Below are 15706 nucleotides of genomic sequence, written 5' to 3' on the forward strand. Positions count from 1 at the left end.
GCCAATGTACCATGGAAAAAGCCCCAATCTGCTGTTCCGAAGGTTGGCATCTGATATATGCCGGCAGCAGATTTTGCACGGATGCTGAACGCAGATACGCACCAATAGAGGGTGAGGCAGCAGCAATAGCATGGGCATTGGAGAAATGCCGTATGTTCGTCATGGGTTCTCCAAACATCATAGTGGTCACAGACCATGAACCTCTGAAGGGGATATTTGGTGATCGTGATCTGAGCAAGATCCAAAACCCCCGGCTCTTTAGACTAAAGGAAAAGACCCTGAGATATAGATTTACCATACAGCATTGCCCCGGGAAGTGGCACAGAGGCCCTGATGCAGTCTCCCGCCACCCAGTGGCGATGGTGCAAACCCTCCTCAATGTATTTTCAACAAAACCCTCTCAAATGGATATACTGGAGTCGAACAACATAAGCAACATAACAGAGTCAACAGCCTTAATAGCAACATTTGCAGACAGCAGTAATATAGCCATGATATCACCAGACCTAATTCGTTCAGCAGGTCGTGGCGATCAACAATATAACAAATTAATAGACACAATACAGCAAGGCTTCCCATAAACACGTAATCTCACTGCGCCCGAAGTCCGTGAGTATTGGGAGGTGAGGCACCGCCTTAGCACTGACAATGGTCTAGTATTGTTGGATCGAAGGATCGTCATCCCCAAAACACAACGAAAAAAGGTCCTACACTGCCTGCATTCTGCACACCAAGGAGTAGTCGGCATGAAAGCACGTGCCAACGAATCAGTGTACTGGCCAGGGATGGATGCATCAATCCGCAGTATTAGGGCGAATTGCATGGTATGCTCAACCATCGCACCTAGTCAACTAAGGGAGCCTATCATTCTAACACGATCTCCAGAGTGGCCATTCCAGCAAATCGTCATGGATATTTTTTATATTGGAGATCACACATACCTTGCCTGCGCAGATAGGCTAACTGGTTGGCTAATTTTATATCACCTAGAATCAGGTCACACTACTACAACCAAATTGATGTCCATATGCCGACAACTGTTCCAAACATATGGTGCCCCAGAAGAACTCAGCACCGATGGCGGCCCACCTTTCACTTCCAGCACGTTTCAAGAATTTCTGAAAACATGGTGTGTTAGGCACAGATTATCTTCTGTTGCGTATCCCCAATCCAATGGCAGGGCAGAGCTCGCAGTAAAAACTGCAAAGATGATTGTGAAAGGAAACACAGGCCCCCAGGGTTCCTTGGACAATGACAGTGTTGCCCGGGCCATCTTGCAGTATCAGAATACCCCAATCCAAAGCATTGGCCTATCACCGGCTCAATTATTACTTCACCGTCGACTACGTGACCCTTCACAGCCAATCCTCTACAAGCCTCATCCTGAATGGGTGTCAGCGGCACAACACCACGAGGAAATGCTCCACTACCGCAATGCAAAAATAGTAGAAAGATACAATAAATATACCCACAACCTTCCACTGTTACAAGCTGGTGACACCGTAGCCATCCAAAATCCAGTCAATCGCAGATGGAACACAACGGGCAAAATCATCAGTTCCCTACCAGATCGACAATACCGAATCAGGGTTAACGGATCCAGAAGGATCACACTTAGGAACCGCCGTTTCCTCAGAAAATGCGAACTCAAGCCTGCACCAACCCCAATACCAAGTGCAGCACTAGGACCAACAATTCCCTCAAGCGATACTACATTCTTGCATCTCCCACTGTCTCCCTGTAATAGCACATACACAGCAACCAAACCCCAACAACAAACCACACATATATCCCCACGCTTTCGATCAAGGATTCCCCGAGCTCTTTCTAGGTTACTACCACACAACAAACTAGGCCTAAAAGAGAGATACACCTCTCATACAACCCAGCCTACTTGTGGGGGGGGGGAAGAGGGGAGATGTAGAATAATCAAAAGAACTGTGTTAGTCAATAACACACAACAACAACAATAATAATAATAATAGCAGCAACACTTACCAAGGGTCCAGCTTATGCACAAGACAGACACCAGATTGAGCTGGACTGAGGGCTTGTATTCATGTACAAGCATATCCAATCAGGTGATTCAGCCAATCACAATCCAAAGAATAGACTGGTCCATGTGTGCACAATGGAATCTCCCATTGTGCCATAAATAGTTCTCCTCTTTCATGAGAGGTAACTTTAGTCTTTGTCAAGTTATCCACAACTTGAACGCTGACCGAAAGTCCACTACACAATCCAATACCATCTCACAGACAATTTTGTGAGGGAGGTCATTTATGAATAATAAAGGTCTAATGATAGACCCCCGAGGCACTCCCGCATTTATATCATATTGTTTAGATGTACGACCATTGAGGACAACCTGGATTTTTCTCTTATCTAAGAAGGATTTAATTATGTTAAGTATTCTTCCAGTGATACTGTATGAAGACCTTCATGCCATACCCTGTCAAAAGCCTTAGATATATCTAAAGCTACCACTCTACCCTCCCCTGCTTTGTCAAGTGAATGGTATATATGCTCAGAAATTACAGTCAGGATGTCTGCCGTGGAACGGGCTTGCCTAAATCCATATTGTTGGTCGGTCAGAAGTTTAGCATTTGTAAGGTGATGGACTAGAGCTTGGTTAATTATGGATTCAAATATTTTAGCGAAAAGTGGGAAGAGGCTAATGGGGCGGTAATTTACTGGGTCAGTTCTTTTGCCAGAATTCTTGAAAATTGGTACCACAGAAGCAGTTTTCCAGCAGATTCATTAAGGCATTTGTTGTAAAGTTTGAAGAGAACTGGAGCTACTTTAGCAGAGCACTTTTTTAATAGCACAGCCGGGATGAGATGAGGTCCACATGCTTTTGAAGTGTCAAGATTTTTTATGATGGCATGCACCTGAGAAGGGGTGATTTTCAGATCGTCTAGTGTGGCATCTGTCCGCAAAGGAAAGTCAGGGAGAGGTGGTTAGCAGGGTCCAGTGTGGAGTTGGAGGCAAACCAACTGGCAAACATGTTAGCCTTCTTGGTTGCTGAGCAAACAACCTCATGATTGTTGGATAGTGCGGGAATTGTTGATTGCCCATTATTTACTACACTGTTGTAGATTTTCCAGAAGTCACGGGTTCCTAATTTCTGTGCTTTGATGCGTTTTTTGGTGGTTTCAGTAAATTCTCTCTTAGCTGTCGCTATTTCTTTCTTACAGTCATTTCTGGCTTCTATATACTTCTGTTTGTTTGAACTCGATTTATGTCAGTTAAATCTGCGGTACGCATGCTGCCTTTGGCGTGATGGCGGCTGCACAAGTAGAAGTAAACCATTGGGGAGAGTGGGGATTGCTATAAAACTTCCGCACCTCAATTCAGGTGTTATGAAAATATATATGGTAATCAAGAATTTTTTGTGTTTCATCCTTGTCAGGTTAATACATGGAGGCGATGTATTATCGCATGTTTTTATATATACACATTGGATTCAGTTTACTAACTAACTAATCAGATTCTTTGTTATTTTCGACTATGTTTTCATCAGTCAATAGCCAGGCTTCATATATATATATATATATATATATATATATATATATATATATATATATATTCAGTTACCATCATCATATGTGAAATGATGATAATTATTCCATGAAGGTCACAAAGTCATAATCATATTTCTTCATTTTGTTCCATCTGTAATCTTGGCAATTGCCAGTTCTGATATTCCTTTATTTTCAAGTTATCCTTCACTATATCTTTGAACATTAGTCAGGACCTTCCACATTATTCCTTCTTTTATACAATTATGAAGTATCATTCTCTCCAGATGTCTGACCCAGTTGATGGTAATATTGGAAAAAAAAAGGAAAAATAGTGTAGGAAAGAGGAGTTGGTAATTTTAAACTTACGTTTCCGAAAGCCAGGAGTCCTTTGTCAAAGAAGAAGAGTACTCCAAGGAAAAGAAACATGACGCCAAATCCTGCGAGGCCGACACCGATTTCTATAAGTGAAAAAAAAAAAAAATGAAAATAAAAAAGGTTATTCCCAAAAATAGGATAGGAACACTGTACTCATATTGGTTAAAAAGAGCAAGAGAAAAAGTGATTAGGGAGAGAAAGACATAGGGGGTTTTAGGAGAGAAAGAGATAGGGGGGTTGTAGGAGAGAAAGAGATAGGGGGTTTTAGGAGAGAAAGAGATAGGGGGGTTTTAGGAGAGAAAGAGGGTTTGTATTACTGTACACAGATTCGAAAAAGTTGTCAAAAAACAAATATATAACAAATAAATGTTATCAAAGGCAAGATAAGTTACTTTTCTCCGTGTGTTTATTCAATGTAACATGTTTATTCAGCTCGAAAAATATACATTGTTTACCGATGTATTGGAAAATTCAAAATGGTGCCCGACTCTCTCTTTAACACGGTAAGTTTGGGAAAAGGTGTTATAAATAATAAACTAGACAAAATACTATTAAAAGACCACTGAATATATGTCAACCCATGTCACAGTAATATATATTGAGCGAGTTTCTAACAGTATTTTGTCTAGTTTTATATTTATAGCACCTTTTCCCACACTTAACGTGTTAAAGAGAGAGTCAGGCGTCATTTTGAATTTTCCAATACATCGGTAAACACAGTATGTTTTTTCATGCTACATAAACATGTTACATTAAATAAAAACACTGAAAACATATCCAGTTAGGTAGAAAAGTAACTTATCTTGCCTTTGATAACATTTATTTGTTATATATTTGTTTTTTGACAATTTTTTCGAATCTATGTGTACAGTAATACAAACCTGAGAAAGAGATAGGGCGGTTTTAGGAGAGAAAGAGATAGGGGGGTTTTAGGAGAGAAAGATGGGGAGAGGTTAGGGGCTTGTCGAGAGACTGGGGGTTGGGAAGAGCAAGAGGTGAGGAGAGATTGGGGATTGTGGAGAGATTGAGGGTTGGGGAGAGATTGGGATAGGGATTAGGGAGAGAAAGAGATTGGGAGAGATTAGGATGGGGTTTTAGGAAAGCAAGAGATTGGGGATTGGAGAGAGGAAGAGATGAAGAGATTAGGATTGAGGGGGAGGAAGCGAAAACGGGAGATCAGGGTGAGGAGGGGAATAGAAAGAGATAAGAGGGGAGAAAGAAATTAGTTATTTTCTATGATATAAATTTTCATAGGAAACACATGTTTAGGTAAAGAAGTTTAATAAATTGTTGTTACAAGTCAATATGTTTATAACTGATATAAGCACTCTTTAGCATCTGGCAATGTATATGTCTGTGCATTCACTTTTGTTTTTGTTAGTGCATGTATACATGTGTACAAGTTAACAAAGCGATATGCAAGTCATTGAGTCTTTTCACCTTACCACCCCAAAGGACATGGGTTGTAAAGTGAAAGGTTTGTAAAGAATATGCTCTTGGGTTCCTTTCATTCATCCAGCTGGTGATGTCTGTCTAAAACTGATTTTCTTGACCAGATTTTTAAGTTCGCATGCCAAATCCCAACAAAGTAGAAAAAGAAAGGATGCAGCAATTATAGCTATTTGCTTTTTAGCATTCAGAAATCACTTGTGTAAAGTCGAACAGAATGAAGGAAGAAAGCGACCACGTATCTGCGCGTGTTGTCTTACCTGCTGGGAGGATCACAGGGAGGGCAGAAATTAAAAAATGGCGGCTGTGGTTTTTGTAAGATTATTGAGCGATGACGTCAGGCCTCACGTGACTTTTTCTGGTCGCCGATTGGCTGATGACGAATGCTTGGACAATAAAAGGAGTATGTTCAGAAGATCGAGGACAGTGTGTATCAACTGCATCAGTGTGATTAGAAGTTCGACGTGTGTGTTAATCAACTGCCGTAGTTGTGAAACGAATTCAAGCTTTAGAAGTTCGACGTGTGTTAATCAACTGCCATAGTTGCAAAACGAATTCAACTTGATGATTAATGCTGCCACAAGTCTGCACAATACAAACCAAACTGCTTTTTTGTTTTTAATTTTTTTTTTAATTGCATTTTCACCCCAAACAAGACACAGTGCCACGTTGATGTGGGGGGGGGCACTATCTGGGACATAATTTGCAGAGATTCTATATAGGGAGTTGAGCAGCAAGATGTCTGTTTACATTATACTTGAACTTCTATATATCAGTACAGTCAGGGAAACAGGAACCCGAAAGGGAATTCCAAAGTTTAGCAGCCCTAAGGAAGAAACTATTAGAGTAGAAGGCTTTCAGGCAACTGAGGAACTTTACTATGTAGGAGTGGGATTTTGCTGCCTGTTGGGTTTGTCGGGAGTATTTACGTTGAGGTAGTACAAGGGCTTGTAGTTTGGAGCATCTTTTAAAAATAAAAAGAGTGCTTGTGCAGTATAAGAAACAAGTTGAGCATGTAAGGTCCGCCTCCACGAATGAAAAATTTACTTTCACCATGACTTATGTTTGTGCAAAATTAAAAAACAAAACAAAAAAAAGGCATGGTTATTGAGAAAGTGCAAACAAATGAACGGATGAACAATTTGGGGACAGTTTTACCCCTATAATGGCTCCTAAGGGGGCAACCAGTTAGCCAGGAAAATACGTTCTGGCAAAAATTTACTTTCATCATGACTAATGTTTGCAAAATTTCCAAAAATCCAAGGTGTGGTTATTGAGATAATTTTCTAGCTTGCACTTGCCAAAAATATATAAAACCCGTAAAAATTCCACGGTAGTTGTAATTTTTTTTAACCACATTATAAATAAAATGAATAAAAAATAAAATAAAACAAAAAAACGACAAATTTAAAAATTTATTTTAGCAAATTCTTTTTTAACCTTGTAAAGCTAAAAAGAATTGAGTTTAAAAAATTTAGATTTTTTCCAATAAATTCAACATGGAACACATTTTTTTTTTCTGAATAACTTTTTTATATAAATTATAAAGAAACAGATGTCAATTCACTTGCACATTTTTTATTTTTATTTTAAAAAGGAACTATAATAATAATAATAATAATAATAAAAACTAACAGTCTTCTTTCAACATGACACTGTTTTTTAATCCCTATATATATGAAATGAACTCATTTTGACCATAATAGGATTAAAAATCAAGACATTTCATGCAAATGCACAAACTGCAGTACAATATCTGAGGTGTGTTATAGACACATTACCTCTCCACTTCCTCGATAATCATAGATTCCTATATTTTTTCTGCTGAGGGTTTTCTGCCAAATTCGGTTAAAAATCACTGGTGGTAGTAAAATTTTTTCTCTCTGATTAATTCCTCCTTCCCCCTGCCACCCATATACACCGTTGCGTAATCGTTCACAATGGACAGTTGCAAATGATTGCCGGTTTCGGTTTTCTGTACTTCGTAGTTGCTTAAAAAAACTGGAATGGAATTTCACCGTGCCTTTCCGTTCAATGCTTCCTATTGGGTGAAATGCACCACGGAATTAACCGATAGTGACATTCCCACAAACATTAATTCTCATCCCACATTACTTTTCTTTTTCGCTGTCTTCCTTTGTTTTTGTTTTTCCAACCAAGTTTATCATTTTTTTCCCTTATTTTTGCTTTTCCGATTTCTTTTTTAAAGAAGTTTTACGTTTGTTCAATGTTTTTTTTCTGTTTTTGTTTTTCTGATTTTTTGGGGGAAGTTTAACATCGTTTTTATTATTATTATTATTGAAACAGGGTTATTAATTTGCTCATTCTTTACTCCCCTCCCCCTACACACACACACACACACACACACACACACACGCCAGGTACCCCCACTAAGCCAATTTGAAACCGTAAACAGACAGCCATGTTTTTTTTTTGAAAATTTGTGGAGAGGAAATGGTTTTAATGATTTTTAACTGATAAAGAGTGACTATAAGGGAGGTAATTCTATTCTCATTAATTAATGTTTGCAATGATGTTTTTTTTTTCTTGTGATACTGGGCTTACGGACAAATAAATTAACATTTAGATATATCTGACAATTTTTTGTCGTTCTTCTCAAAATCAACACGGAGATGAATCTATCAACATATAAGTTTTATTTACAACTAGCGGGGGGTACCCGGCGTTGCCTGGGTGTTTTTAGGTGTGTGTTTTTGGGTAAATAAAAAGAAAAATCGTTAGTTGTTTAAAAAAACAACAAAAAAACGAAGCCTTGACGCGCAGTTGGAAAATAGTAAAGTGCGAAAAAAAAAAAATGTGCGACCTGGCAGGTGCCCGTTTTTGACAAGTTAATGACGTGAACTTTAAGTGCGGGACAGTGTTTTATTTACCGTGAGTCTGTTGGCTTCTTTTTTTTTATACGAAAAAGCTTAATAATGCACCGTAAGCAACAGCTATTCAGCCAGCAGTTAACATTTTCTGCAGGACAGTTTTTAATGAGATCAATAACCAGGTTTGTTTTTTTTTGCCTAACTTTGGGGAAAACCAGCTCCCTGTTTATTAGAAATGAAAGCAACTATCTAATATAACGAAGCCGACATTGACTAAACATTACATCGCTTTCTAGGGACCACTGACCATGGACCAGTGATTTGCATCCAGTTTCACTTTTTTTATACCGAAAAACGAAAGCAACACGTGCCGATCCGAAAATGTTGAATATTTAACGTTTCAAAGTTGGGCAAATTAAATAGAGAGGCGACCCTCCTTGTTAAGTCGTAGATATTATCATTTAGATGTGATATAAAAAGTTTTAAAAATGAGCGACGGCCTCAAGAATCCGCCGGAAAAAAGTCTTTTGTAAATATACACAAAAAGCGAACATACTTACACACATTTTCGCTTTTATATATATAGATTAAACTTTTGCCCATCGACAGAGAGAGAGAGAGATTTAGTTGTAGGAGTTGATTTGTGTAAGGGTTAGCGATGCAGAGAAATGTCTTCTCTCTCTCTTGTTTTTGTTTTGTCTCATATAGGCATCAACCGACATTCCTGAAATGTAAATATTAACGTATCACATTGTTCTTTTGATTTGGCGTTGCACAATTCATAACCTCCCGACCTGGAATGTAAACATTTGTTTTCAGCAATAATTACAATTCTGGTCACTTTATGGGACATAAGAATGTACAAGATACCTTCAATAAGTTTCCAGACTTTTTCCGTATGGACCCTTTTATTGACAGTACACACATGAAACTCTAATCCCCTTTGAAGTAATCTCCACCGGCTGTAGCATTCTAATAACTTCTGGAAGGCCCCATGGAAGTCTTCTTGTGTAAGCATGTCACAGCCCCTTTCATCTTGTCTCATAATGACAGCCTCTAAGGTTTGCCTTGAGCTTAGGGAATAACAAAAGTCACAGGGTACGAGGTTTGGGCTATAGGGAGGGTGAGGAACTGTCTTGATGCCCATCTTGGTCAAATACCCTGTGACAAGGATCTTCTCTGAGCACCCTTGGAAAAGACTTTGGGCAAATCTTCCGCATCATCAACTTCACGCAAATAATTGTGTGTACAGTTCCCACACTGACATCAAACTGTGCACTTATTGTCTTTATAGACACACAACTGTCCTTATCCATGAAATTCTTTATTTGGCCAATCAACTCTGGTTTTCTGACTTCCTTACTCCTCCTACACCTCTCATCATCCCTCATAGACTCCCTGCCTTTCTTGAATCTCTTATACCACTCAAAAACTGATGCTTGATTCATGCAAGATGGTCCAAAAGCAGTCTGAAGCATTCTATATGTTTCTGTGGCATTTTTTTTCGATTTTAAAACAGAATTTTATTACATATTGTTCTTCTAAAGTGTCTTCACATTCAGATTGCATTTTGGAAATTCACCACCTGTGACAATCAGGCTTTAGTAGGGTGTATTCCAATTCCTGCTGTAGCTGTTCATTTGAACTTGAAATCATAAAAATTGGTCAGTCATCTCAGATGTATAGCAATAACATAATTTTCAAGAGTATGTGACAATTTTAAATGCTTGCATAAAATAGCCTAATAAACTTATTGAAAGAGCCTCGTAGATCGAAAATTCATTTGAAATGTGCGTGTGTACACCTCCGCTTTTATTGGTGTCGCCCTGGCTTCATATCCAACATGAAGCCAGCGCCACCATCAATCTTGCTGAAAGTACCATCAACAGCACCAACATGACCATTCCAGTCACTCACTAGGGCAAGTTTCAGGAGCTGGAATTTTAGAGATAATGCTTTGCAGCTAGTTGTAGAAACATTCTTTTACAATTTCATGGAGACCAAATTCACAGAGAAGAAGGTACAGAGATTCTTTACCAATTGTGAACTATAGAATGAGAATCCTGTAAAAAACGTGTTGAACGTCAAAGAACTTATCCATCAAACACTCAGTCAGAACGACAGAAACCTTATTTGTATGCAGTAAAACTCCAGGATACGGTGGTCCTAGAATACGTTTTTTTCAGGTTACGATGTGGAATACAATGTTTTTCCGGACCCTGATTACTATTGAAAATCTCTAGATAGCTCTTTCTAAGAAGCAATAATTTTTGCGACGCACAATTTAAGAATCTAAAGAGCCTCTTTTCAGATGAGTCGGTTCAGAACGGATGTCTTCAGTTATTCTTATTTAGTCAGTCCTACTTCAAATTTTGTCCAACTTGCCAGGTCAAGACAACGACGACCTTTGCATATAACTTCATCATGTTGAGTCAGACGCAACGACTGTGAGAGTTTTATTTATTTATGCCAGAGTTTCAAAACCTTTTTCTTTTTAGCTTGTGAATTCTTTAATCAGATATCAAAATGATATTTCTTTCCACCCTCTTTCAAAAAACAAAAATGCGCTCATGCTAACATAATAGCAATGACATTTTGTAGTATAGCCAACTAAGCGAAAAAGTGGTCAAAAGAACAAATATATAACAAATAAATGTTACCAAAGGCAAGATAAATTACTCTTCTCCCTACCCGGATAATATTTGTGTTTTAACTATTTTTTCCAATGTATTAATTAATGTCAGTACCGGTTGCCATTCTTAACATGAGGAAGACGGGGGTGTTTCGTAACACGCATGCACATTAGTCCTTGTTCAGTTGAGAAAAAACATGGCTGCGGGTTTGTATTACTGTACACATAGATTCGAAAAAGTTGTCAAAAAACAAATATATAACAAATAAATGTTATCAAAGGCAAGATAAATTACTTTTCTACCAAACTAGATATAATTTTCGTGTTTTTATTCAATTTAACATGTTTATTCAGCTCGAAAAGCATACAGTGTTTAGCGATGTATTGGAAAATTCAAGATGGCGTCTGATTCTCTCTTTAACACGGTAAGTGTGGGAAAAGGTGTTATAAATAAAAAACCGGATAAAATACTGTTAAAACCTTGCTCAATATATGTTACCGTGACATAGGTTGACATATATTCGGCGGGTTTTTAATAGTATTTTGTATAGTTTTTTTATTTATAACACCTTTTCCCAAACTTACCGTGTTAAAGAGAGAATCAGACGCCATCTTGAATTTTCCAATACATCGGTAAACACTGTATGCTTTTCGAGCTGAATAAACATGTTACATTGAATAAAAACACGAAAAATATATCCAGTTTGGTAGAAAAGTAACTTATCTTGCCTTTGATAACATTTATTTGTTATATATTTGTTTTTTGACAACTTTTTCGAATCTATGTGTACAGTAATACAAACCCATATATTCTTATAAGATGCAACAGTAAATGAAATACAATTTGAAAAAAAGGAAGAAAAAGAAAACTTGTTTCATTTTTTTGAAAAAAGCTCGTACTAAAAAATGTGAAAGGAACTTAAAAAAAAAAAAATTTTTTTTTTTACTGTGTTTTTATCCCAAACCAAGACACAGATATAAGGGGCTACTATTTGGGACAAAATTTGAAGAGGTACTATGTAGGGAGTTGAGCAGCGAGATCTCTATTCACATCACACTTGAATTCAGTACAGTCCGGGGAAGGAGGGGCCTGGGAGGGAATTCCAAAGTTTAGCAGTTTGAGAGAAGAAACTATTTTGAGTAGGAGACTTTCTGGCATAGGGATCTGCTTGTCGGGTTAATCAGGGGTATTTATGCTGAGGGGGTAAAAATACTTGGAGTTCGTCAGAACACTTTCCATTAAAATATTTGTATGCACTATCTCGTCAATGCGACAGAAGTCAACCACCAAACTATGTGCCACATCGGTAAGATAGTTTTTTTTTCACCTCTTTTTCCTCTGGCGTCATATGGGTTCGAGCCTGCTTACTCGTATTTTTTTTTTTTTTTTTGCTCAACAAAAGCTTTACATACACTTTCACTTTCTTTTCCGCCTTCGCGTCACGGGTTCGAGCCTGCCTGCCTACTACAACTTTTTTTTTTTTTTTTTTGCTTAACACACTCCTCCAAACATCCGGGCACCCAGGCTAGTGTTTAATATAGGGAGAAAACCCAATCGAACTTCCGAGATCAAAATCAGTCTAGTTATGGCTAAGGTTTACTATTAAACTAGTAAAGATGATTTAGTTGGTGCTTATGCACTTATTGTACCGCGCTCATTTTTAATAGTATTTATAAGTTAAATTCAAGTTTTACAAAATATCTTTTTATTATAAGATTGTTAAGTGAAAGTACAGAATAGTTACAACCCCCCCATGTAAAGAATGACTTTCTAAAAAATAATGTTATTTTAACACGGTACAATAATTGCGTAAGTATCAAAGATTGTTTGGTACTACTACAGTTTATCGCCGAAAATAAAGACACCATTTTTTCGGGCACTTGTGGTTAGAATCAGAGGGAGAAATCAGTATTTTGAATTATGACCGAAACATGAAATAAATAAATAAACAAATTAAAGAACAAATTACTGTGTTACCACCCCCAGCGTAGTATAAACATCTCCAACCTCCTCATGTTAAGAACGGCTTTCGAGGTGGGAGGGGGTGTTTATTCCGAAAGGCGTTTTTTTTTTTTTTTTTTTTTTTTTTTAAAGTTTAACTGGGCCGCCAGCGAATAAATTAAAATTTAGAAACTTTCGGGTTTACAGACCATTTTTTTTTTTTAGACAAGTTTTTCAAGTTAAGCAAACATAAAAGCTGAATTTATTTAATTGTTAGGTGAAAATATGGAACAGTAAACAAAGCCCCCACTCCCTCCATATCAAGAATGGCTTTCTATCCTGTGGTCTTTGGGCCCAAATCACAGTGTAGTATCTATTCTGATGCCACACTTCCTCTTCTTCTCTGCCCTCGGTCAGTGGGGAAGAAATCCTTCATGACTGAGACAATTTTAATTTTTGTTCCTATCCAGAGTGCCCCTTTTTAAGAAGCTGGATTTTCCCCCACATTAAAAACTGACCTTGTGTCTAACTCTGCCCTCGTGGGAAGGCAAGTAAATAGGAACATTATTCTAGCAAAGTCCATAAATTGCACAAGTACCGACTTTCGAAAGTAAATTAGAATTTTATCAAAAAAGATTTGGAAGATAGCTTGATTTTCCAGCATAGCCAACAACAAAGCAAAATAAAAGGTGTTAAAAAAACTAAAGACACAACAAATAAATGTTACAAAAAACAAGTTTTTTTTTTTTTTTTTTTTTTTTTTTTAAACTTATTTTAACTTAAAAATGAAGGTATTGTAAAAGCTGTCGAGTTAGAAGGAAAAGCAAATTGATCTCGTTGGATCCGTAATGAAGCCTCGATAATCGCCCACAAATCAAAAATGAAACAAAATACTCGGAGAAACCCATCCAATAAATGTTACCAATCGTACGGAAATGTAATGTTCTACGAGTATTTCGTTTAAGTTTCGATTTTTGAGCAATTATCAAATGTCTAAATGACTAACGAGATCGCCATTTGTTTTCGTTACGTTCTAACTCAGACTTGACAATACTTGCGTTTCAAAGTAAATAAACACTTTAAAATAAGTAAAAAAACACACACACACACACACGAACACATTTAGGGAGGTAAAAGAGTAACTTATTTTGCCTTTGTGTTTTTATTTGTTCACACACCCTTTTTTGCATTTGTAAAACATACAAATTGAATCAAATTGTTAAAACTAGAACTAATTTCGTTAAGATAAAGACGTATTAATAATCTTAATATGATCAAGCGCAAGCTGTTATCTTGAGCTTTTCAGCTTTAATATAACTGTCATTGATACAATTTTAGATTAAAGAAATTAGGGCAATAACAATTTGGTTCAATTAATAATTTAAGTATTTGAATACTTATGAGATTACATCTATCATTAAATTAAAAATATTTCATTCGTTTTTCTTTTTTGCAAATGAATTAAAAATTAGGTATTTGTGCAGTTTACGGACGCACGCTAATTTTTATTTATTTTTTTAGATAGGATTTCAAAGTTAAATTCAATTTTTAAACAGTATCTTTTGTTTAATAACTTGTTAGGTGAAAGTGCAGGCTAGTTTTAACCACCCCTCCCATGTTAAGAATAGCTTTCGGGTTTGTTTTACAATCTACAGAGATTCGAAAAAGTGGTTCAAAAAAAGCAAATATATAACAAATAAATGTTACCAAAGGCAAGCTAAGTTACTCTTCTACTTAGCTGACTAGGTTTTTAGTGTTTTTACTTAATGTAAAATGTTTATTCGACTCGATAAAATAGCGATGTCAACCTGTACGCGACCACAAGAAAATAATAGCCGCAATGTATTTGTTACGCCGTCATTTTTTCTTGTGGTCGCGTACCAGTTGACACTGTTTGTTTTTCGAGCCGAATAAACATTTTCCATTAAGTAAAAATCCTAAGAACCTACCCAGAGCAACTAATCTTGCCTTTGGTAACACTTATTTCTTATATACTTGATTATTTGAATACGTTTCGAATCTCTGTGAATTGTAAACTTCTGGCTTTCTAAATAATAACATTATCATTTCAGCACGGTTCATAAACTGCACAAGTACCAAAAATTATTTTACTTACTCTGGCAATCGGTAATTTCCATCATCTTGAAGCCGGTCTTCTTGAAAACAGCTTCGAAAAGTTTTGTTTTCACTCAAACTTTAAATGGAAAGTCGATTAAACTTTTGCTATAAAAATCAAAATTTTAAATATAAAAAATAATTTATATTAAATTAAATATTTTTTCTCTCTTCTTTAAAAAAAAAAAGTGTCGAGTCGGGATTTTGTCTTTCTTTTTAAATAACACACACCAGCTGATATATTATTTATAGCGTAAATAAGTATCTGATTTCACTACAAATCTCCTGGTTTTTGTTTTAACACGGACTCCCAATACACCACGGAGAATTATATTGGATTATACTTTAAAAAGAAACTTCGTTTTAAACTCCAAAACATAACAAAAATTTTTTTTTTATATATTATTATTAGTCTTTATGCTTTTTAGGGCTTCGAAAGAATTTCTTTTCTTTATTTCTGACGACGTGGAAAATGGCACGTGGCAAGGGAAGTAATTCACTTCCGGTCAATACGTAATTATCCCCCTTGGCAATAAACGTTGAAGAGCGAATGCAATTACTTTCGGTCAAGATCGTAATTATCTCCCTTATCGGTAGATGGCTCGACCACATTAAACCGACCTTGTGTCACATTTTGTTTCGTGGGAAAAAAATAACCAGTATAAAGCTCGACGCTTTCCATTCTTTCACATAGATCTTTGTTAAATATTTTACATTCGTATTCTAGGGTCTGGTTTGTTAAACTGACCTCATGTCTAACATGTATAATGCGAGTCTGAAAGGCGGGGTGGGGTGGATGATCTCAAAGAAAGAAAAAATCTGAACAGTATAGAGAGAA

General features: G+C 36.7%; 1 protein-coding gene across 2 annotated transcripts in view; it reads right to left on the reverse strand.

Moving 5' to 3' along the window:
- Positions 1–15402, reverse strand: part of LOC145265541 (vesicle transport protein GOT1B-like) — a 104999-nt gene extending 89597 nt beyond the window's left edge. For both annotated transcript variants that reach the window (XM_080121502.1, XM_080121503.1), the window contains exons 1-2: positions 14870–15402; positions 3891–3982 (exon numbers count right to left, since the gene is read on the reverse strand). In XM_080121502.1, the coding sequence (XP_079977628.1) occupies positions 3891–3982; positions 14870–14894 (117 nt within the window). In that variant the 5' untranslated portion in view covers positions 14895–15402. The remainder of the gene's footprint in view (positions 1–3890; positions 3983–14869) is intronic.
- Positions 15403–15706: the final 304 nt, after the last annotated feature.

This window comes from Euprymna scolopes, chromosome 40 (assembly GCF_053919585.1).
Source record: "Euprymna scolopes isolate OS-2025 chromosome 40, ASM5391958v1, whole genome shotgun sequence".
In the NCBI taxonomy this organism is placed as follows: Eukaryota; Metazoa; Mollusca; class Cephalopoda; order Sepiida; family Sepiolidae; genus Euprymna; species Euprymna scolopes.